General features: G+C 37.2%; 1 protein-coding gene across 1 annotated transcript in view; it reads right to left on the bottom strand.

The window, feature by feature from the left end:
- Positions 1-23,465, bottom strand: part of USH2A (usherin) — a 990,439-nt gene that overhangs the window by 194,506 nt on the left and 772,468 nt on the right. The window contains exons 52-54 of the mRNA XM_072647832.1: positions 23,206-23,403; positions 17,542-17,696; positions 11,973-12,171 (exon numbers count right to left, since the gene is read on the bottom strand). Coding sequence (XP_072503933.1) covers positions 11,973-12,171; positions 17,542-17,696; positions 23,206-23,403 — 552 coding nt within the window. The remainder of the gene's footprint in view (positions 1-11,972; positions 12,172-17,541; positions 17,697-23,205; positions 23,404-23,465) is intronic.

Here is a 23,465-nt window from a genome sequence, read left to right as displayed (position 1 = left end):
CCTATTTGGCATTTATAGTCCCTCATGACATGTTCCCAATTTGCCTTTCTAGCTTTATTTCGTATCACTCCTTTCATCTACTCAGAAGACTGGTTTGAAACAGATGATGATCTGTTTCAAGGCTCTCTGACATCCTTTCCATTGACTATCCTCAAGCCTGGAATGTACTTCCTCATCACCTATACATCTCAGGACTCCTAGTTTCCTGCAAGATACCTCAAGTGACACCTTCTATGTAAAATAATTTCTGATCCTTCCTTTCCTGTTAACACCTTGTCCTACCTCCCCCAAATTACTTTATATCTATTTAATATTTACTTACATATGTATGTTTGTCTCCCATAATAGAATACCAGCTTAATGAGGGTGAGGACTGTTTCCCCATTGTCTTTGTATTGCCTTACCCAGTGAGTGGTTCATAATTGACACTTCATTTAAATATAGGTTGATTAAACAACAATAAAAATCACTTCAAATTGTTACGTACAGAGGAGAAAATTTAGTAAAAGGCAATTTAAGTATATAAGTATATGAAGTACATAAAATCAGCACAAATTAAGTATATAAAATCAGAACTCACTGCACTCATTCATTCATTCAACAGATATCTATAGAAGTATTTGTAGAAATTTATAAAAATAATTTCCTTGACAATCATTTATCTTCCCATAAAGAATATAATGATAGAATGTGTGCAGAGATACTGTAGTTGGGCAAGGAACCATTCATTGGGTATGTTTGTTCTGCATGAATTATTTCTAAAACCAATATAAGTCAGACGTAGGAAGGCCAGAGAAAGTCTAGATATGGAATGTCAAGGTAGAAATGATCAAGTTTCCTTCAAATGACAAAGTAAGCACGCTTTATGAAACTGTTCTTCCATTTACCTCAAATATTTAAATATATGGTCAATATCTTGCCTATTTAAGGAAACCAAGATAATAAACCTTCTACATATTTAATATTAAAAATCACCTTGAAACTCATTATTCAGTTAAATAACATGAAATTACTGACTATATGTAGAGAATAATGAAGAAACTGCACCTTTCTACCCTATGACATTGTGACAAAATGTGTGATATATTTTTATTATTTTCTTTCACTTGCATTTTGCAAATTTTTATTTAAGGTCTTCTTTGGAATACAAATTAGTTTAGGCTTCGATCCATTGTCACTTTGATCAGCACAGGCATTATGTCTCTATTAATATAGCTTAAAATTACATTAGCTTTATAGGCTGCCATGTTACACCCACACTGAGTTTCCAATCCAGTAAAACCATAGAGTTTGTCATAAGAACTCTACCTACACCTTCCCTAAAATTTACTCCAAAAGTATAACCGGTTACATCAGGAGTGATTTCATTAACTCATGGTCTTTGAACAGAGGAAGGATGACTGCTTCTTGCAATTGTAGTAGACAGGGTTCGTGATTTCTGTTTGGGTAGAACTGAAGAACTTTTGAGGACCTTTTCAATTCCAAATCTATAATTATCTGAGGTAATTGTATGTAACAAGGGATGGAAGCAAAAAGAAAAAAGCCACATGTAAGGGATAAAAGCAGGTGGTTATATCTAATCTAACAGGATCTGCTTTTACAAAACCTGGAAAAACAAATCAGATCATGGTGGCAAAAAGTCAACAGTCCAATATTCTGGAACCTATGCACTCATAAGTTGTGCCTGGATTTAGAGCACTGCATGGCAGAAGCCCAATTAGCTCCATTTTATAGCTATCAAAATTGAAATAGGACATGTTAATACCTTCAGTTCAAGCAGGTTCAAGTCAGTTTGTTGGTGTGCATGTTTGTCCTTCATTGTCGAAGAAGACCATGCCATCAGAGAGACATGATGACATGACTTGCACTTGACTTTGTTTTGAGTGAGGGAGGGCTGTGCAGGTCACCAGCCTCACTTCTCCAGAGCCCATCTGAATCCAGTGACCAGATATTCATCAGGATGACTGGAGATGACCCAGGATGAGGCAATTAGGGTTAAGTGACTTGCCCAAAAGTCCCACACCTAGTGAGTGTCAAGTGTCTGAGGTGAGATTTGAACTCAGGTCCTCCTGCCTCCTGTACTGGTGCTTTATCCACTGTGCCACTTAGTGGCACAGTGGATAGAGCTCAGGCCCTGGAGTCAGAAGGACCAGAGTTCAAGTCTACCCTCAGACACTAATTGACTGTGTGACCTTGGGCATGTTTGTTGGTAATAGAACAATGAAATAGGACTAAGATTGCTATGTTGGTTTTTTTTTTTAACTTAATATTTTAGTCATTTGTACTCTTGGCTACTCTGTCTAATATTGGTCACTGTCAAATGGCCTTACTGTAATTTATTTCTTAGACCAAATCAATTAACTAGAAAAACAACCGAGTAGACATATTAATCTGATAGAAACATTGCAAGATTTCTTTCATTCAGATAGAAATAAATATAGCCTCCAATACCTTAATTGTCATTAATAGTGTCATCTGTATTTACTATGATGTAAGTTGTTGCTTTAAATTATAATCTGTTCAGACAGGGAATATGTCTAAGCAAAATTCCTATTTCACAGCACACACTATAATGCATGAACTATGTGGGTGTTGAAGTTTCAATAATATGGAGAACGTACCATTTCTTATGTCCTACAATCTTTCTCAAACTTAATGGTCAAGGGATATTGTTGTGTCATCTGCTACACTGAAGGCAGCAATGACAGCCATCAGGCAGAGATGATTGAAGCAGACGAGATCTTTTGAGCTCCCTTTCATCCTTATAAACCCTCAGGCTCCATGAAGTCAACATGTTTTTACCCAGTTAAACAACAAAAAAATAACGTCATTTTAAGGAAACTCATTTTGGTGGCCTTTAAACCAAGTTACAAGAGAAATACAGTATTAAGCAGAAGACAGTGAGAAAGGCAAAATAGCAAATGAGAACTATTCATGAATTGAACAAGATGAGGAGAGAAATAACGAGATGTCTCAGAGGGATGGTCCTGACTATAATCTAATCTTGAAGTCCTAGAGGAGAAGAAAAGAAAACACCACTCAAATGCTCAGCATAAAAGTAAGGAAGGGCAGAAAGGCAGTTGTAGAGAAGAGAAAGGAAAATACATGGAGGAAAGCCAAGTATTTAACATTTCAGGAGAGGGAAGATTACTGTGGCAGCAAATTACTTGAATTCCCCTACAGGGAATCATGTTCTCTTTTAAAAGAAAGAAGCATAATATAACAAGACTCATTACAATTACACTTTAAAGAGTAAATGTGTGTTAAAAAGAAATGCAGAAGTCTTGCTATGGATCATAAAAACATGATTTGGGAAACAAATTCATGCCTATGCAAGTTACAACTAATGCATAATACAAAAACCAGCTTGCTTTCTAATGTTTATTCTCCAGATGAACATTTAAGTAAAAGACGCTTTGTCCCTCAAGATTTCTGAATATAAGTGTTCCTTTAAGACATCTGGTCAATTATCGTACTGTATCATCTGCTATTTTTCCAAAAGGTTGCCAAACAGTCTTAAAGAATATATTATCCAATCAGCCAATCAATCATTTCCAATGCTGTTTGTCTCTTCCATGATCATGACTCCAGCAAGGTCAGTCATTAGCTCAAGTGCTGGCAGGCTCAGTTTAAGGATGAACATTTTTGTTATGAGGATATCAAGTTGCTAAAGACATATGAACTTCACCTAAACAAGTAGCCCATGCCAAAGCCAGTTGATTTCAATTGCTTGTTACATTTGGCCAATTCAATTCAACTGGTCATCTTCGGAGTTTGATGACAGTCATCATGACCTCCTTCCTAGCCTTCTCTCTCTATTGCTAAGGGACATCACTGTGGGTATGACCCTATCTAGAAAGTCTTTCTAAATCAGAACCTCTAAAAACTGTCAGAACTCACAAGGAATTGTAGTCATGATGACATGAATACTAGTGTGTCTCATTTAAAAGAAATATTACATATAAAAATACGGACCTAGAAGTGATCCAGTAAATGTGCTTTTTGGCGGGGCAGGGGAGCATGAGAAGTATGAATAAAGCATGGATACTATAGAAAAGTAAATTTAGATTTGAGATCAGGAAATAATTTTAATCATTAAATCTGTCCAAAAGTAAAAGAAAAAAATTTCATGATAACTTCATTGACTATTTGGAAGAAATAGCAATTGTACATAGTAGATTTATCATTTCACATGCAATCATCTTTTTTATTGTATGGTGTTAGGAAATGTTTATTTTGTTCCATAAATTGAAAATAAAAATAATAAGAATAATAAAAAGAAAAATAGGTTCCTTTTAGTGGTGATGGCTACACCTGCAAAAAAATCCCCACACCATAATATCATACAGGGGATTCAAGCAGATACATTTGACTGGACAGTCTCTGACATCCTACAGATTTCTGAAATTGTGTGCTTTTGGTTATTTTGATAAAAATATTACTCATTGATACATTTTTTAAAAATGACTTGTGGACTCATTTTATAAAGTAAGAAACATTTACTAAGCACCTACAATGTATTATGTACTTTGGATAGAAAGTAAAAAATGAAAAACTCCCTATAGTCAAGGGATTTTCATCATTTCAGGGGAGATGACATTTACACATATAATTACATATGAAATCAACATATAAAATGAATATATGGCAATGGGGGAAGGAGAAGTCACTAGCATCTGGTGACAATGAGGAATACCATCATCTAGGAGGTAAGGTATGAACTGAACTTTGAAGGAAACAGGATTTTAAGAGAAAGAGTAGAAGAGGGAATTCATTCTAGACATGGTGGATAATGGGCAGAAAATGGAAATTCAAAATGCATATATAAGGTATAGCAAGAAGGATAATTTGGCTAGATTGAAGAGTACATTAAGGGAGTATTACATAATAAGATGGATTTGTAAATGGTTTTAAATGTCAAACCAAGGAGTTTGTAGTTGATCCTAGAGGTAATAGGGAGTCAATAGAATTTATTGAACAAGGAAATCATGAGATCAGACCTGTGCAGACTTCAAGAATATCACTTTGGCAGTTGTTTAAAGGAGGAATTGGAGAGGAAAGAGACTTGAGACAGGGAGATCCCTCAATAGTCTATTGGAAAAATCCAGGACAGAGGTGATGAGGACCTGACTTGGGGTAGGAATGCTGTGAATAAAGAGAAGGGAATAGTTGTAAGAGTGTAGAGTTATCATGATGTATTTAAAAGTAATATGTTTTATATAACCCCTGGCAAGGGGTTGACTGGTCACAAAAGATCCTGGGATTGATAGTTCTTCAAGGTTTGGAAAGAGATTAACAATCAAACAAGAGGATATATTTTCACATATAGATTACGGGAGGAGTTTTGTGGACTCCAAAGGAGAATGACAAGAAGAAAGAAGGGAGAAGTAGTGGTTGTTCAATGACAGCAACTAGTGTCTACCACATCTCTAGGTCTATTTATGAAGACCATGATGGATCTCTCTCTCTCTCTCTCTCTCTCTCTCTCTCTCTCTCTCTCTCTCTCTTTCTGTCTCTGTGTGTGTGTGTGTGTGTGTGTGTGCGTGCAGATCTCTGTTTTATCTTGGATGTTCCCTCCAGTAACAGAAGCACTGACAGAAAAAAGTCAGCCAAAAGGTTGTTTAACTGTGTTTTTAAAAAAATCTGCTAAGAATGCATTTCCTCAATTTAATAAGCACCTATATTGACCATATATCTTTGTTGCCTAGGGTCCCTTTTTTTTGTATCATGAGGACACCTTGGGGGCCACAGAGGAGAAAAGGACATTTCTGGGGGCATAAAAACAAGCTATTTTATAACTACTCTTATAAGTGCAGAATTACTATGAAATCAGGCCATATTTTATAAATTTCCCTTATATATGTGAGCTGATATTGTATATAAAATCCATTTAGAAATGTTTCAAGAACTCATCTATTGTAGTCCTTTCCATTTGGTAATTCCTCTAGTGACATCCATCATGATCCATCATCTCATTATTTCTCTACTTCCAAAAACTCATTTCTTAACCTACCTTGGGTCGCCATTTTCTCCTTACATGTAACTAGATGATCCAATTTCAGTTGATGAGCATTTAATGTAAGTTTAAAATCATATATATCTTCCTTTATACCTCTCCTATATTTTCATTCATTCTCTCTCTCTCTCTCTTTCCCCCTTTCCCTCTCTCTCCCTCTGCTTCCTCTCTCATTACTCTTTCTCTCTCTCCCCTTCCAAAGAATAGGTCCTTTCCTACTATACTTCCTGATTCCTTGGTCTAGTTGAAAATTTTCTGATTTACCTTCACGGCTGACATAGCTTAAGGTTCTAAATCAGAGGTGGGGAACCTACAACCTTGAGGCTATATGTGGTCTTCTAGGTCCTTGGGTGTGGTCTTTTGACTGAGTCCAAGTTTTACAGAAGAGATCCTTCTATTAAGAGGATTAATTCTGTAGAAGTTTGGATTCAGTCAAAAGGTCACACATGACCTTTTGAGGCCACATGTTCTCCACTCCTGGTCTAAATTATTGATTGTTTCAATAATATCATTCTGGTATTTTCTCTATACCCTGATTCCTTTGACTCCTGGTTTGGCTTGCAATACAAAATGTGAGACCTGGTATCTTAGTTTAACTTGTAGCTCCAGTTTCAGACTTTCCTTCTTCCCTCTCTTTCTGATGACCAAGGGACTCCAAGTGCTGACTCAAGCTGTGTTCCCTCACTGTAGTTTCGTATCATTCCTGCTTCTTACTTCCACATTTTCCTCCTTTTGGCAATGTGTACCTTCAAACCTGTTACAGATAGTCCTACAAAACATATGTATATTAAAATTCAAGTTGACCTGGAACAAAGGGACATGCTGGCTGCCAGCTTTAGTACTACCTTAATGCCTTCTTCAAAGCTGCAATACTTTTTTATCACTATTCTTAGACAGAGTGTCCCATAACTTTTAGTGCAGTTTAAAACTTCAATATATTAAAATTGCCACTCTGTCAGGGAGCACAAACTGTTTCACACTTACTAAGCTTTTTCCTCCTCTCCATATTCAGACAGTGTTCTTATGCAGGAGAAAATTTAAACCAAAAAATTTTGTGTAAGTAGGCTGAACATTCTAGAGACCATGAACCCTTGGAGGGTGGTTAAGCAAAGCTGCTTGGAACATTATATCAGCCCTCCTCCCATCCACTCAGAGACTTCTGGGGCACTGGAGATGTTAAGAAATCTCTTTTTCTAAACAACCTAAAGTGGTAAACAGACTGATTATTTTGTACTACAATTTTTTTCCTTCTTTTGAGGCAATTGCCTGGTTATTTAATGCAGTGTGAGTAAACTATAAGTATTCTCTAAAAGGGGAAAATTCATGGTCTCTTTTATCTCAAAAATTTCCCACAATGAGGACAGACCCTTGAGAGGACTGGGAAAATAAGTCCTAGGGGTGGTTGAATGACTTTTTCAAGAGAATACAGAAATATAGTACACAGAACTAGAGATTTTTCTCTTGATCACAAGTCCAATTGTCTTTTCTATTTCTTTTATCTAAATCCAATAAATCTAAACTATCATACATTTTCTACTATCTTATGTTAATGAAGTCTCAGATCAAACTGTCACTCATACCAGTTACATATAATTGGCACAAAGTACTATGAAATCCCATTATAAAATGCTTCTGTTTTGTGGATTATGTTACATCGAGGGTTAAAGCCTGTCCCCTATGGATAAAATGATGCAGAATGCAGCTCTCTCGGTATAAATTCTAGTCTTCCCATTAGCTGTGTATCACAGCAGATGACATGCAAAAGGAAATGAGAGAAAGTGGGATTTGGTCCTTCATAATGCCTACTTAAGTAAGACATCTAAGATTGGTCACTTCTCTCACTTCCTTGGAATATTATTACAAGGAACTTATAATGTTAATCATCTTGTCTGAGTCCCACTATAATTAAAAGACAGGAGGTTCGTGATCACATCTGCTGCCAAAGAGGGCACTCTTGCCCTTTCTTTTCTCCTATTGGCCCTAATTACTTAGTTAATTCTTTTACCCTCCATGCTACCCCATCCTACTACATAGCATCCGCAGGCCTATTTGTGAACTAGTAGTAACACAAAGTGTAACAATGCCATAACTGTCATCCAAATTGTTCTGTACAGGATGGTGGAAGTGTTCAGTAATAAATGATATAAAAAGGTCTTTTATTGACAAGCTGCCATGTGCTGTTTGCATTAGAGAATATGAGAAGATGATGGCTGCTACCCCCTAGATCCCCATGGTATTCAACTCAGTGAGATAGCAGAAAATGCTTCAGTTTACTTAAAGCATTGATAACACCTCTAAATAATTAACTGAGGACTTCCTGTCTTCAATTACTTAATGCTTTTTTTTAACATCTTGAGAGGATTATAAGCAATTTATGGATTTCACATGATGAGCACATTTGCCACTATTCCCACAAAGCATTTGCAGGATCATGTTTCCCAAGCTTGGAGGTAATTAGAAATGAGCATCGAGACAATGGTGCTGAGGCAAGGTGCTCTCTTTCCCTGTTGCTTTTTGTAAGGGCCTAGATTCCAAGTCTCCAGAAAGAATAATGCCACAGCTTCGTTAGTGTTCAACTGTTGCATGGGGATTGCTAGTGTTTTTGGAAATGATGAGAAAATCAAAACGTGTATCCTAAGGGGCCCAGTTGGTACTTCTCTCAAACACTGGAGATTGAATGTGAAATAAATTAGACCATTTTAGCCTCTTCCATATTCTCAATAGAACAATCAATTACATCAGAAAAACTTCCATAGTGGGCCCAGAGTGTGATCAGTCTTAGCCAGTAAAAGACGGAAGTGAATTCTTCCTGGAAGACTGTCCAAGTCTAAAGTCTTACTAAACATGGTTGATATTTTTAGTCTCTGTCCACCAGTGACGTATCAATCACAGTTTGGGGCAAGGCTTTAAAAAATGGATAGCATTACATCTGTAATATGTAATGGTTTATGTTTGGCTCTTCCTAAAGAAATAGGAAGACTTATTGACCTCTTGCAGTCTCTTTCCATGCTGTGATTCAATAAGAACTGAAATTATGTGAAAATTAAAAAAAAAATATGCCAATGGGAAAGGACTTCTGTGAGCAATTAAGTACATGTGAGTGCCTCTAAGTAAAAAAGCATTTTAGGAAAATTACCAGTCAATTAAAAGTGATTCTTATACCTAAAAATTATTAACAGCCCTTACTGATCATATGGGTTGGGAAGCAGGGGATTGAATACCATGGAGATCTAGGGAACAAGCTTTATTCAACACCTATTACATGCCAGGCACTGTGCTAACCACTTTGCAAATATATATTTCATTTGATCCTCACAACAGACTTGTAAGGTAGATGCTAGAATTGTCTTCATTTTATTGTTCAGGAAACAGAGGCAGACAGAGGTTAAATGGCTTGCCTGAGATCACATAACTAGGAAGTTATCTGACAGAGGATTAAATTAAGTTCTTGAGTCCAGGCCCAGTGTTCTGTCCACTGCACCACCTAGATTTACTGCTGATCTAAAATAGTGCTATTTAAATTTAGCCTAGTTATATAGTCTCTAAAAGCATGATTTAGTAGGACTGGGAGAAATTCAAAGTTTTTATAGAAAATAATTGATTTAGGAAACATAAAATTTATTCAAAGTAGTATAGTAGCAAAGTAGATAGAGCATCAGGCCTGGAGTCAGAAGAAGTTAAGTTGAAATCTGGCCTGAGATACTTTACTGTGTGAGCCCAGGCAAGTTATTTAACCTCCGTTTGCCTCAGTTTCTTTATCTGTAAAATGAACAGAATAACTGCAACTGTCTCCCAGGATTGTTGTAAAGATTAAATGAGATAATAATTGTAAAGCACTGTGCCTGGCACATAGTAAGTGCTGTATCAATGTTTATTATTACTATTATCCTTCTTTATTAATGAAATTCTTTGTAGTCTAAAATTTTAATGTGCCATAACTTTGAATTTATTACTTCATACCTATGATCCTGACATATCCACCCTTTATTCCTGCCTTTTTTTCCCCCTGGATGTCTACTTATTATGGGAGGCAGCATAATATAGGAATTGGCAATGCTATCGTTACAGATTTTGACATTAGAGGAAATTTCAGTTGAGCTGAGGTAGGGTAGGGTATGCCCCAGTCAGGTACAGTCATGCTGATAGAAGGAGGGTGACCTCTAGTGTTGGGAGAAGATAGATCCCATAGGGATAAGACTCTTGTGGTATGGTGACTTGGGGATAGTAGGTAATGGAATATGTTAGTATAGTGGCAGAAGATCTTTGGACCAAGGAAGAATGTCTCACTGGATGTTGACTATCTTTGATGCCCAGGGGTACAGCATAAATTTTCTCACCTTGAGTATGACTTTGTGAGTAGCTTACTAGACTAGGAGACAGCTATAGGTTATTACTCTTACTAGTTCATAGTATGACCTTAGCTGAGAACAATGATAAAGAGGGGACTTGGAATTTCACTGATATGGAGAGGTCCCAGCAAAGGTCCTTCTCTTCTAATGTAGGTCAGCACCTTCTCTGAAACTTAGAAAGTCAGAGACTAGTACAGATTATCGAAAGGTTGTGACTCATCCAAGGTCACACAGCCAGTATATGTTAGAAACAGAACTTGAACTTCCATCTTCCTAGTTCTGAGGCCAGCTTTCCACTATGCCATGTCTCCTGTAACCCTGAACCTGTCACTAAACTTATCTAGCCTACAGAAGTAAAAAGATTGTTGTGAAAAAGAAATGAGAGTATGTATGATAAAGCACTTTGAACAAAACAAAATATGTGAAACAAATAAAGATGCCATCTAATTAACATTTTATTAATTATATGCATATGGTGATAGGATGTAAGGAATGAAAACCCTGAGATATGTATCATTTGATGTTATTAGGTATTCTCCAACTCTACTGTCAGTGATTCAGCTCATGGTACTGAAATAGCTTAGCCAGTTGTTATAGTCAAGTAGGCACCTTTTATAGAGTCTCTTTTGCATATGTTAGAGAAGAACACTTGTTTATGAGTCACTGAAGCTATCTATCAAAGAAGAGAGAATTTGCTTTACTGTCCGTGGTAAGCTAATCTTTGCTCTTTATGATTAGAATGGTCCCTGCAAATACCTGAGCGAGTGTCCACAGAAAGAAACATGCCTGCCAGAGTGAAGGCATTGGTCAGAGTAATGATTGTGAGATAGAAGTTTGAAAAACTTTTAAAGTTTGTTGAAGGATTTGAAATTTAAACTTTCAACACTTCTTGAGATGTTTTAATTTCTTCAAATAATTATCCATGCAAATATTACCCATTTTGTCTTTTATGTGCATTTATTATTTAGTGTTATTTATTATAAGTATCCAGATTCTGTCACATCTCCCTAAGTAACTGGGAAATCAGGAACTGTGCCCCCTAACCTTAGAGCACAGTGTCCTTCACAAGACTAAACAAATACGTTTGTTCAACTGAATTGAAATATGTGCAGGTAAAATTTTTATGTTTCTCCAGATTCTACCAAAACTAGTGTAATCTTGGTCCCTTTATGTCTCTAGGCCTCAGTGTCCTCATTTGTAAAATGAAACGGCCACACTATATGGTCTTGAAAGTGCATTTCAATTCTAAATCTGATTAGCTGATTACTAGGCACTGATTCTTGGCCATATCCTTTCTCCCTCCCCATCGCTATAGAGTATAGAAAACTCATTTTATGCTTAATGCAAAGAAAATGTAGTTAAAAAGAGAAGACTGATACCCAAAAAACCACATAATGTATTCCTTAGCTACAATGAAATTACTTTTTAAACTGTTATTTTGGCTTAATCTTGCTAGTGTGTAACTAGATAAGACCTTTTCAAACGTCAAGACAACCCATCGTTTGGATGTGATCTGACATCTCAAAAGAACACCCTTGGGATATTTTTTCTCCTTAACTCAAGTAACAAAATGTTCCTCCCTGCCCCACAGGTTTTGTATTCTTTACCTGTGACCGTATGCTGCATCCTTCCCTTAGTGTCAGTGTGGATAAGACCTTTCTCAGACTGATTGACCTGGTACTCTTTGATGACACCATTTGGTTTCTCAGGGACTCTCCAACTCAGATGCAGCACCTCTGCACTCAGGGCTGTTATTGCTGGAGGCAGTACACTCTCTGGGACTCCTTGGATGGTAGCTGCAACTACCTGAAGACATTGGAATTAAACAGCAATTTATTGTAATAGTACACTAGGTTTCCTGATCAATGAAGAATGTCACTTTCGTTTTAAAATGTTGTTGTCTGGCCTGGCATATCATTAGCAAGGGCTTGGGGAATCAGTCCTTCAGTCCACCCCCCACCTCCCGTGCTCCCACCCCTTCTATTTAAACAATGAAATCTGACCTTGAATATATTACATAAGTCTAAGACTCTCATTTATCACAACAGGTTCACAACAATTTTGACGGCAGTCGGTTCAAACAAGCAAAATCTGGCTGGCAAAATATCTTCCTAGAGAACTCTTGATAACTTTCTTCCATATGGTTCATCAGTGTCTTTGCATTTTAATAGCCTGATTTTGTACATTTTTAAGCACTAGCAAATATGGAGCAAAACACACATCGGAACTTGCTTCCACACAATATGGCTAAAAGTGTCACCCCACAGCCTTTTCTAGACTTCTAACATAAGTTCGCAGAAGCTTGGATCTACACGACAGCCAACTGAGAAGTTAAAAGAAGTAATCACCCAGTTGTTTACTCTATGTAGTGTTAAAGAAAAAAAAAGGTCGACAAATACTGGCTGAATTTATCACTGAATTAACTTCGATTTCTCTTTTTAACCAATTGTTTTGGTGTCATGGAGACACATGCTTCACACACGGCAGCAGGGCTGTTTCTGAATCATTCCAACTATAACTTTTGGTCGAACCGATCAGTCACCATCTGTCTACATGGTGGCACAACCCAGGATGCTTCTGAGTCACTGTTAAACACGCAACTGCAAACGCAGACGGCAACTGATTGGTTTGACTGAACATTTTATTTGGACTCCTCTCCCATCTTGGGTGAGGAGGTTGTCCCAGTTCTCTTTTCAGGTGAAAAGACTATTTCTAGTGGGCATCAAGCACAGAGTATATGAACTTCACAGCTACCTCTTCCTTCCAGGTGATCCCTGTTGAGATAGAGCAACAACATGCTTAGTTCTGACAAGTAGATGGAACCTGGGACATTTTCCTCTTTGATTAATCTTTTCATGTTACTACTTCTGGACCTCCCCCCCGCCCCCATCCCCTTACCTAATTTAATTGGTTTGTCTGTCCCAGCTTATGCCTCCTCCTTATTCCCCATTGAAATTATATGATAAGGTCTTTACCTCCATCACCCGGGAGGCCTGAGATTCAATCATTATTTGACCTGGGTACAAAAGATAAAGAATCTTCAAGCTATAACTGCCTTTTGTAGCGCCTTCATTTGTAGAGTGGAGAGTAGGAAGGTAAAGGAATGTCCTGGGGTCATCTGCAGGCCTTTAGGATTCTCTGCAAATTTTATCGTCTTCTTCTAAATAACTATAGTTATTATCATGTTAGAAATTAAGTACCTTTAAGTTGTTATTTACTCTTTATATTTCTGGTGCCTGGCACTTTAACATCATCAAGAAATTATGAAATAGAAAGAGAAGATCTATACTCCACTGGTACCCTTACAATGTCAGCATAAAGCACGGGATAAATCCTTGTCAATTAATGTTCGGTCTGATAATAACATGTTTATATTATGTTTTATAGTTAAAATGACTCCCCTCACAATAATCCTATAAGGTAGATGGTGGATGTATTATTATCCCCATTTTAAAGGTGAAAAAACATAGGTCAGAGGTGAGATCTGGCAACAGTATACACTATTTGTTAATTAATTTGGATAAAAACATTTTTTATATATATTATGGGGAGGGGTGTATATCTGTGATTTTACTGTTATAGGCAATTCCTAGTGAGGGCTTTTTCCTAACAATTTAAATGAGTCACTGCTCTGTAATTGATAATCCTAGTAGGTTGTTTAGTGGCACTGAGTCGTCATGACCTTCCTGAGTTCTCACAATTAGTGTGAGAGAAATCGAGTGAAGAAATCTAAAGTCTGCTCTCTGGGTAGAAGAGTAGATGGTAGATACTTGCAGAATAGTAGATAGAGGGCAGAGCTTGAAATTAGAAAGTCCTGAGTTCAAATCCCACCTTGGATTCTTACAAGCTCTGAGATCCTGGGCAGGTCACTTAACATCTCTGAGTCACAGTTAGTAATAACATCTACTTCAAGAGGTTGTTGAAAGCATCTGGTGCGATAACACAACTGTAGCATTTTTCAAACCTTAAAGGACTCTATTAATGTTAGCTATCAAAATAATGATTACTACTCAATGCTGCCTATTTCATAATTTATATATACTTACACATATATGTGCATAGTCATTTAAAATGTATGTTAATATTTATAATGAATGATAAGAATTAGTAAATTATCAAATGAATCTGTGATCACAATGATTTGGAAATATCTTTAACCAATGCAGATACAATGTATCCATGCCTCTCCATCCTATGTGTCTATTGTCAATGTCTTCCCATAAGTCTGACATGGTGGTGGGGGAGGTGAGGAGAGATACGTCACCTCCTGGAGGACTTTTCTTCTTTGTATTGATATTATGAGGCTCCTAATATAAAATTCTGACTGTCCATCTGTCATCTCTCACTCTAACCATGTGTCTAGCTCATTCTTTCTTGATTTTCAAAATCCTTTTTGAACTCTTCCATGGCCTTTGACCAATTCATAATTTTCTTGGAGGCTTTGGATGGAGGAGCTTTGACTTTGTTGTCTTCTTCTGGTTGTATGTTTTGATCTTCCTCATCACCAAAGTAAGATTCTATAGTCTGATTTCTCCCCCCACTATTTGCTCATTTTCTAAGTCAATTACTTGACTTTTGAGCTCTTTGTCAAGGTAGGTCTCTGCTTCCAGTGATAGGGGGGAAGTGTACTATCCCAAGCTTCAGGAGTTTGGTGCAGCTGTTTTCAGAGATACTTCAAGGGACTTGTAAATTTTCAGTTCTTCTGAGGTTATAGGATCAAAGAAAAGGTGTTTACTCCTTTCCTGGTCTGTGCACTGGTCTGTGAGTGACCTCAAGCATTCTTTCCTGCCTTGGAATTGCAGAAAGGATTCCCTCTCCACTACTCCCACAAACTCTACCATGGCAGCACTCCTCCTCGCTCCAGAACCACCACCCTAGGACTGTGACCCAGATCTAAACAGGGCAAAGGAAGAGAATCCCACCTCAGCTCTGGCAAAGAGATCCCTGCAATGCCCCTTTGATCAGCTGCTAAATACCCCCACAATCTGAAGGCCTAAAGTTCTAGAAATAACTACTGTGGTCATGCTAGCTCCGCCACCCCCTCTGATGCCATGGGGCTGGGGCCAGGCCATGTTTCTCTCTCACACAGGTGAGACAGACTTTTCCTACTAATTTTTCACATTGTCCTTGGCATTTCAGGGTTGAGAAATCTGAAAACTGCCACAGCTGCCAGTTATTCAGTGCTCTGAAGCTTGCTCAGGCCCTGGTGGTGCTAAGCATGGCCCACCCTGGACTGTGTTCTGCTCCCAGTCTGGTGCAATAGTCCCTTCCTGTTGACCCTCTAGGTTGTCTAGGGCTGGAAATTTGTTTCATTCTGTCATTTTGTGGGTTCTGCTGCTCTAGAATTTATTTAGTCAATTTTACAGATATTTGAGGGGTTTAGGGGAGAGCTCAAGCAAGCCTCTGCTTTTACTCTGCCATCTTCACAGGGAAGCTCATCCTTTCTAACATATAATTCCTTGATGCCTTTTTTTTTCATACTTATGCTTCATGGCTACTCATGAAACACAATTAATGAATAAAGCTACAATTTATCAACATAAACAATTTACAACAGAAAGGTAGCATGTGCAGTGGATAGATGTCTAGTCTCAGAATCAAGTAGATTTTGGCTAAAGTCCTGCCTCTGACACATACCTCCAAAAGAGGCACTTAATTCCATAATTCCCTGAGAAACCCTCTAAGACCAAAACAAGGAATAACTGAGGACATGTATTGGTATGGGGAATTTATACTGTGAAAGTTCAGTATACTAACAAAATTTTAGGTCTAAATCTAAAACATTTGGTTTTCTTTTTGCAATATTCTCCACTAAAAAATTTCTTCATGATATGGAGGTTATCCGAAATTTTAGAGATTATGATATCAGGGACAGAAGTTCTGACAGTTCTTACTAAGATAAGAATGACTTCAAGTATAAGTCTAGGAGAGGTTCTGTGTTCATCATTTGAAACCTGGCCTGGCTAAGTACTAAATGATCTCTAAGCTCCATTCTAGCACTAAACTCTATAAATCAATGCTTTTATAAATATTACTAAAAGGATGGCTACCAGATGATAAAGTTTTAATGTTGCAGCAACTCATGAAATTTTTTACTCTATTACGAATGGATTAATTTTTATCAGTTGAGTAAATACTCTTGGTGATGATTTTTTTGAACTGAAGAAGTTAAAGACCATTAGCAACCAATTGAAAGTTTCTCCCTAATGTAATCAAGAGAAAGGAAAGATTTTGAGAAGGGGTACCTTCCATTGAATCAATATTCTAGATCTAGTGAGGACTCTAGAGTCCAAATACACATAATTTCCCTCTCCCACATTCTCATTTGTAGAGGAGGAAACAAGTCCAAGGAAATCAAATGACTTACCATAGCTGCTTAGTGGCAGAGACAGGCTTTGAAGAGAAAATAGGTAAGCTATCTGAAGGATTCTGTGTTTATAGTTTTAGGAATCTTGGGACTGGGAAAGGATAGTTAACATGTCAGTTTTGATAGTTTTGCAAAAGAGTCACTGTATGAACCGGAAATCAATCAGGTGTGAGAGTCAATCCAGGTCTAAGTGGGAAATGGTATGGAAGGTCTAGGCAATTATTGCATCTTAGGGTTGAGATTTGTGAGCTAATGCTGAGATAGTTTTGTATGTAATTTTGTCATTGGTTTACAGTATAGTTTCATCATTTATTCATAAACCATTTACCATATTAGTCTTACTATAGGCTGCCATTAAATATAGGTCATAGTTTCTAAAATTATACTTTTTCACCAAGAAAAAAATACGTATACACATAACTTTCAGTGTACATTTGGACATGTGTATATGTACATATATACATATTTATGTGTATGTATACATATATGAGTGCAGCTATGCATACATACATTTGGTATACATTAAGAAGAGGTTAGACTTAGCTTTCCATAACAAATGAAGTTTGGGTGAAAAGTATATTCTATATAAAAACCAATAGGGTAATTGTATACAGCAATAGTCTACCTCCTGTTAGCTTTTGTCAGTCATATCTATCCAAACCCAGAGGTAAGAACACTTACCTTGTCACCAGTTAGGGGAGGCTAACCTTCCTTTCCTGTTGTCCAGATAATTTTAACAATTCTAGACATTCAGATGTTTTTCATATTATATATCCTACCATGGCTCTGGAGTCAGTGACCCACTTTACCTTGTAGCTGTCAGTACAACCTGCCACAGTGCAGGCCCTCAGCTGGTATGAATATTCCTGATATGGTTGAATCCCGTTGGCATCCACAAAGCTCATATCTGTCCCCCGGAAACGTTCAATACCATTTCGGAGAACAATGTAATGAATGATGAGACCTAAATGAAAGAGGAAAATTTTTCTCTTCTTGAAATGTCATTTACTTTAGTCACTTTGAAAATTCATTAGTAAGAAAAACATTATTTTTAGTTAATATTATGCTTATATTATTATCAATTTCACAATTCAGACATTCTATTATTCTACTAATGTCCAACACTGACGTTTTCCTTGGTGTGAATGGGAACCTGAATTTCTGAAGATCAAGTCATCAGAGCATAAGTACTGGCAGATCACACTAGAAAAGCTTTGTGTATAAGCCTAGATATAGACCATCTACCTTTTGGTCCCAGAACTTCATTAGATAAAAGCATCATCAATCATGGATTTTTTTAACCACAGCCAATCATTAACACTATCTATTAAGGAATAGGTATAAAGCACTGGAGTATTTGTCATCATAGAGCAAACCTATACTGGCTCTTGTGATTCAAGGTGAAGAAAAAATATTTATAACAGATCTTAGTATGGGAAAAGAACTTAAATATTAGGGGATGCTCATCAAACAGAAAGATTAGACAATTATGGTATATGAATGTAATACAGTTCTAGTGAGCTGTAAGAAATTATTCAAGTGAGAGTTTTAGAGAAACTTGAGAAAAGTTATATGAACTGGTACAAAATGAAGTGAGTGGAACCAGGAAAATATCTAAAACAATAATAAAAACCTCCTTGAAAGACTTAAGATCTGTTGTCAATGTGATGACCATGATTCTAGAGGACCTTTAACAACACTACAACCTGCTGACAGAGGGGTAGGAAGGTGAGAAGAAACTGTTGCTTATTAAAATTTTTTAAAAAAGGAAATAACCATTATGTGACTGCACATAATCAATTTTGAATTATGTACATTGAGTGATGGTGGCGGTGGTGTGTGGCCAACAGCACAGACAATCCAAAATCATAATCATTTGACTTTGAAATAAATTGTATAATCTCTACATTTTCTTCACTCCGCAACCCCCTTGCAAATTTTGTTTATCTTAGGCAAATGTGAAAATAAGTTTGCTTCACTGAACACACTATACTTTGATAAAAAACACCCAGGAAGATGCTGGGACCCAACAGGGTCTTAGCTTTGACTAAACATTTGCTATGAGTATTCTACAATGTCGGCAATGGAAAGGCAGATAACTAAGAATTTACTAATTCAATTCAATACAATACTTCAAACATTAAGAGCCCAATATTAACATCATGTGCCAGATACTATACTAGGTGCTGGGAACATAAAGACAAAAATAAAGTTCCTCCATCAATAATACCACATCTATTGGAAAAAACAACACACATACACACATATGAGGATATACCTTTTTAAGAAACAAGAAAATCCATGCTCTCAAAGATCTTTCACTTTAAGGAAAACAATACATAAAGAAAAAAATCAGTGGTGAAGCAGATGGAAAGTTCCAAGAATCCTTAGGTTAGTTGCATCAGAAGACCAGATTATAACATATGGATTTGGAGGGCTTCAAGTCAGGACAAATGGTAAGGTCTGGAAAACCTCAGAAAGCAGTGGTAAACCACAAGGCCTAGTGATCTTCTATCTCAGTGAAAGGAATATATTAGTGATTCCCATCTCTTCCAATTCAGTTGAACAGTCAGCCTGCTCTGATGGGTCTGAGGCCAAGGGTATGCTGGAGATAGCATGAAAAGGCTCAAAGCTGTTAAAATTTCAGCGTATTTACTCCTCATAAAATGTGACAAATCTTGGTTTGATTTATTGTTTAATTAAAGACTTAAGAAAGTGATATAAAAATGTTAATAATGCAGATTAAATTTAAAAGTATGATGTGGGCACATTTTTTCACCCTAGAGAGGAGGAGCATATCCCTAAGAGTGAGAAGTTTTCCTGTAACTTGACTATTCTGGTTAGGTGCTTGAGTCCTAGAATAAAGGAGGAGGTGACAGGATATCACAAAGTGAGGAAAGGTCATGCCTATGAAGGCAGGTATTGCTGGATAGTATATTGTGCATAGAGAATAGCAAGCAAACTAGATGTTCTGGACCTTAGAGGATGTAAAGGAAAGTAGCTGGGTAGGCTGGAGCTGGATTGTGAAGGGATTCAAAAGCCAAACAGAGGCTAGTGAAAATATTCTGAAGTCAAGAAGTTGCCACTGGAATTTTTTTTTAGTAGGTAAGGATCACGGTCAGTACTTTAGGTCATTATCTGACATTGAACTTAGCCATGGATGTTTAACACCTTCCCAATTTCCTTCCTTCCTAACTCTAAGTCTGGAGGATAGAACACTAAATTCCCAAAGATTTCTTTTATAGAAGGAACAATTTGGAATTTTCACTTTGCTTTCTTTTTTACCATGTAAGGCTGTTCTTTCTTTCAACTTCATGGAACAAGATGGCCCTACAACAGCACATAGTAGGGGCTTAAAAAGTGTTTATTGAAGGGGGGAGCCAAGATGGTGAAGTAGAAAGATGAACCTGCTCTAGCTCTCCCCTCATAGCTCATAAAATACCTGTAAAAATGTCTCTAAACAAATTCTAGAGCAGCAGAAGCCATAAAATGACAGAGTAAAAGAGATTTTCAGCCCAAGATAGCCTAGAAGGCTGACAGGAAATGTCTATCACACCAGGCTCAGAGCTGAGCGTAGCCCAGCCTGGGGCCATGCAGCATGGATAGCACTGGAGCAGGCTTCAGGGTGGAGAATCACAGGTAGCAGCTGCAGTTCCCAGATTTCTCAACCCACAAACCCCAAAGATAGCTTCAAAGGTCACTGAGAAAACTCTTTCACCTGGATGAGAGGGGAACATAGTCTGACCCCAATCCCAGACTGAGGGCTGTGGCAGTCATTGTGGCAGTAGCATCCATTTTTGGAGCCCTAAGCCTAAAGACCCTGGGGGAATCGAGCTGCTGAATCTTAGGCCTGAGTGTCAGTCCTGGGGCGAGGAGGAGCACTGGCATGGTGGAGCTGGTAGAGACTCTGGAGATGGAATTTTACTTGCAGATCCTGGGAAGAAAAGAGTACTTATAATTGCTCCCAGAACAGAGTGTAGGTCAGGAGAGGAGTAAACTTCTCTCCCTTGATTGTGCCACTTTGGAGGAACTGAGAACTTACAGGTCCCTAGAGATATCTCAGAGAACAACTGCACAAAACCTCTGAAGCCTAGGGTAGTATAGCTTCCACTTGACAAAGGACTCAAAAGTCAAGTAATTGGCTGGGAAAAGGCCCCCAAAAGGTAAAAAAGGTAAGACTACAGAAGGTTACTTTCTTGGTGAAAAGGTGTTTTCTTCCATCCTTTCAGATGAGCAAGAACATAGCAAAGCATCAGAGAAAAATATCAAAGTCAAGGCTTCTATATCCAAAATCTTCAAAAAAATATGCAATGGTCTTAAGCCATGGGAAAGGTGAAAAAGGATTTTGAAAATAAAGTAAGAGAGGTGGAGGACAAATTGGGAAAAGAAATGACAGCGATGCAAGAAAATCTTGGAAAGCAAGTCAGGAGAACCAAAAAAATGCTGAAGAAAGTAAAACCTGTAAAAATAGACTAATGCAAATGGTAAAAGAGATCCAAAAAGTCAATGAAGAGAAGAATGCTTTAAAAAGCAAAATTAGCCAAATGGAAAAGGAGGGTCAAAAGCTCACTTAAGAAAATAGTTATTCAAAAATTAGAATGGAGCAGATGGAAGCTAATGACATAAGAAACCAAGAAATTATAAAACAAAATCAAAATAATGAAAAAATAGAAGACAATGGGAAACATCTCATTGGAAAAATGACTCATCTAGAAAATAGATCCAGGAGAGATAATTTAAAAATTATTGGTCTACCTGAAAATCATGATAAAAAATAGAGCCTAGACATCACTTCCAAGAAATTATCAAGGAAAACTGTGCTGATATTCTAGAACCAGATGGTAAAATAGAATGGAAAGAATTCATCAATCACCTCCTGAAAGAGATCCCAAAAGGAAAACTCTGAGAAATATTGTAGTCAAATTCCAGAGTTTCCAGGTCAAGGAGAAAATATTACAAGCAGCCAGAGAGAAACAATTCAAGTATTGTGAAGATGCAATCAGAATAACACAGGATTTAGCAGCTTCTATACTAAGGGATCAAAGGGGTTGGAATATGATATTCCAGAGGTCAAAGGGGATAGGATTAAAATCAAGAATCATCTATCCAGCAAAACTGAGTGTAATACTTCAGGGGAAAAAATAGAATTTCAATGAAATAGAGTCCTTCATTCTTGTTGAAAAGACCAGAGATGAATAGAAAATTCGATTTTCAAATACAAGAATCAAGAGAAACATGAAAAAGTAAACAGGAAACAGAAGCCTTAAGGAACTCATTAAAGTTGAACTGTTTACATTCCTACATGGAAAGATGTTATTTATAACTCATGAGATCTTTTTCAGTATTAGGGTAGTTAGAGGGAATATATATATATACATACATATATGTATATATATACATATATATATATACACACACACACACATATATGTATATGTGTGTAAGTATATATAGTATATATGTGTATGTATGTATTTGTATATTATATATGTGTAGGTACATATGTGTGTGTATATATGTATAAGTACATATATACACATAGAGGGCAGAGGGTGAGCTGAATATGAAGGGACAATGCCTAAAATAAATAAAATTCACTGCTGAATGGAATGTACTAGGAGTAGGAGAAAGGGAGAGACAGAATGTAGCAAATCATCTCATATAGAAGAGGGAAGAAAGAATTTCTACAATGGAGGGGAACAGGGAAGAGATGAAAGGAAATAACTGAGCCTTACTCTCACGGGATTTGGTTTAAGGAGGGAATAATACATACTAAATTGGATATAGAAATCTATTTTACCCTGCAGGAAGGCAAGAGGGAAGGGGATAGGAGAGGGAAGATAACAGAAGGGACAGCAAATTGGGGAAAGGGATAATCAGGAACAAACACTTTTGTGGGAGGACAGGTCATGGGAGAGAATGGAATAAATGAAAGGGAGGATAGGACAGAGGGAAATGTGGTTAGTCTTTTACAACATAACTATTATGGAAATGCTTGGCATTGTTACTCATGTATGGCCTATATTGAACTGCTTGTTTTCTCCTTGAGGGTGGGTGGGGAGGAAGCGAGAGAATAAGAAATTCAAAATTTTTAGAATGAATGTTAAAAATTGTTTTAGCATGCAACTGGAAATTCAGCTATACAGGCAATGGAGTACAGAAATCCATTTTGCCCTACAGGAAAATAGAGGGAGGGGAGATGGAAGAAGGATCGGTAATAGAAGGGAGGACAAATTAGAGGAAGGAGTGAATGGGGTGCATGTTGTCCTGGGGTGGGGATTGGGGAGAAATGGGGAGAAAATTTTGAATTCAAATTCTTATGGAAGTAAATGTTAAGAACTGAAAAATAAATAAATTATAAAAATAAAAATAAGGGTTTATTGGACTGAATTAAAGCTATTCCCCTGTTGATTAGGTTCAAGTAAATTCTTTATGGACATTAAGATACTACCATTTAAAAAGGAAAATGATACCATTTGGTTGAATAGGTTTCTTCCAGTTTAAAACAATTACATCTTCCTGATTGTCCATTTTGGTCCATGTAGGAGGACTCACTCCTTGTGGCACATCCTGCTTTGTCTTGGCCCTGGAAGCATTGCTGAAACCTTGCCCATGGCTGTTCCATGCAGCAATTCTGTACTCATACATCCTGTAGGGCTGAAGGTTAACATCTAGAAAGACAGAAATTGGACATAGTATTCCATTTTCTCTTACCATGAATTGAAACGTAAAT

Source organism: Notamacropus eugenii, chromosome 2, assembly GCF_028372415.1.
Source record: "Notamacropus eugenii isolate mMacEug1 chromosome 2, mMacEug1.pri_v2, whole genome shotgun sequence".
Classification (NCBI taxonomy): Eukaryota; Metazoa; Chordata; class Mammalia; order Diprotodontia; family Macropodidae; genus Notamacropus; species Notamacropus eugenii.
This window is presented reverse-complemented; position numbering and strand designations above follow the sequence as displayed.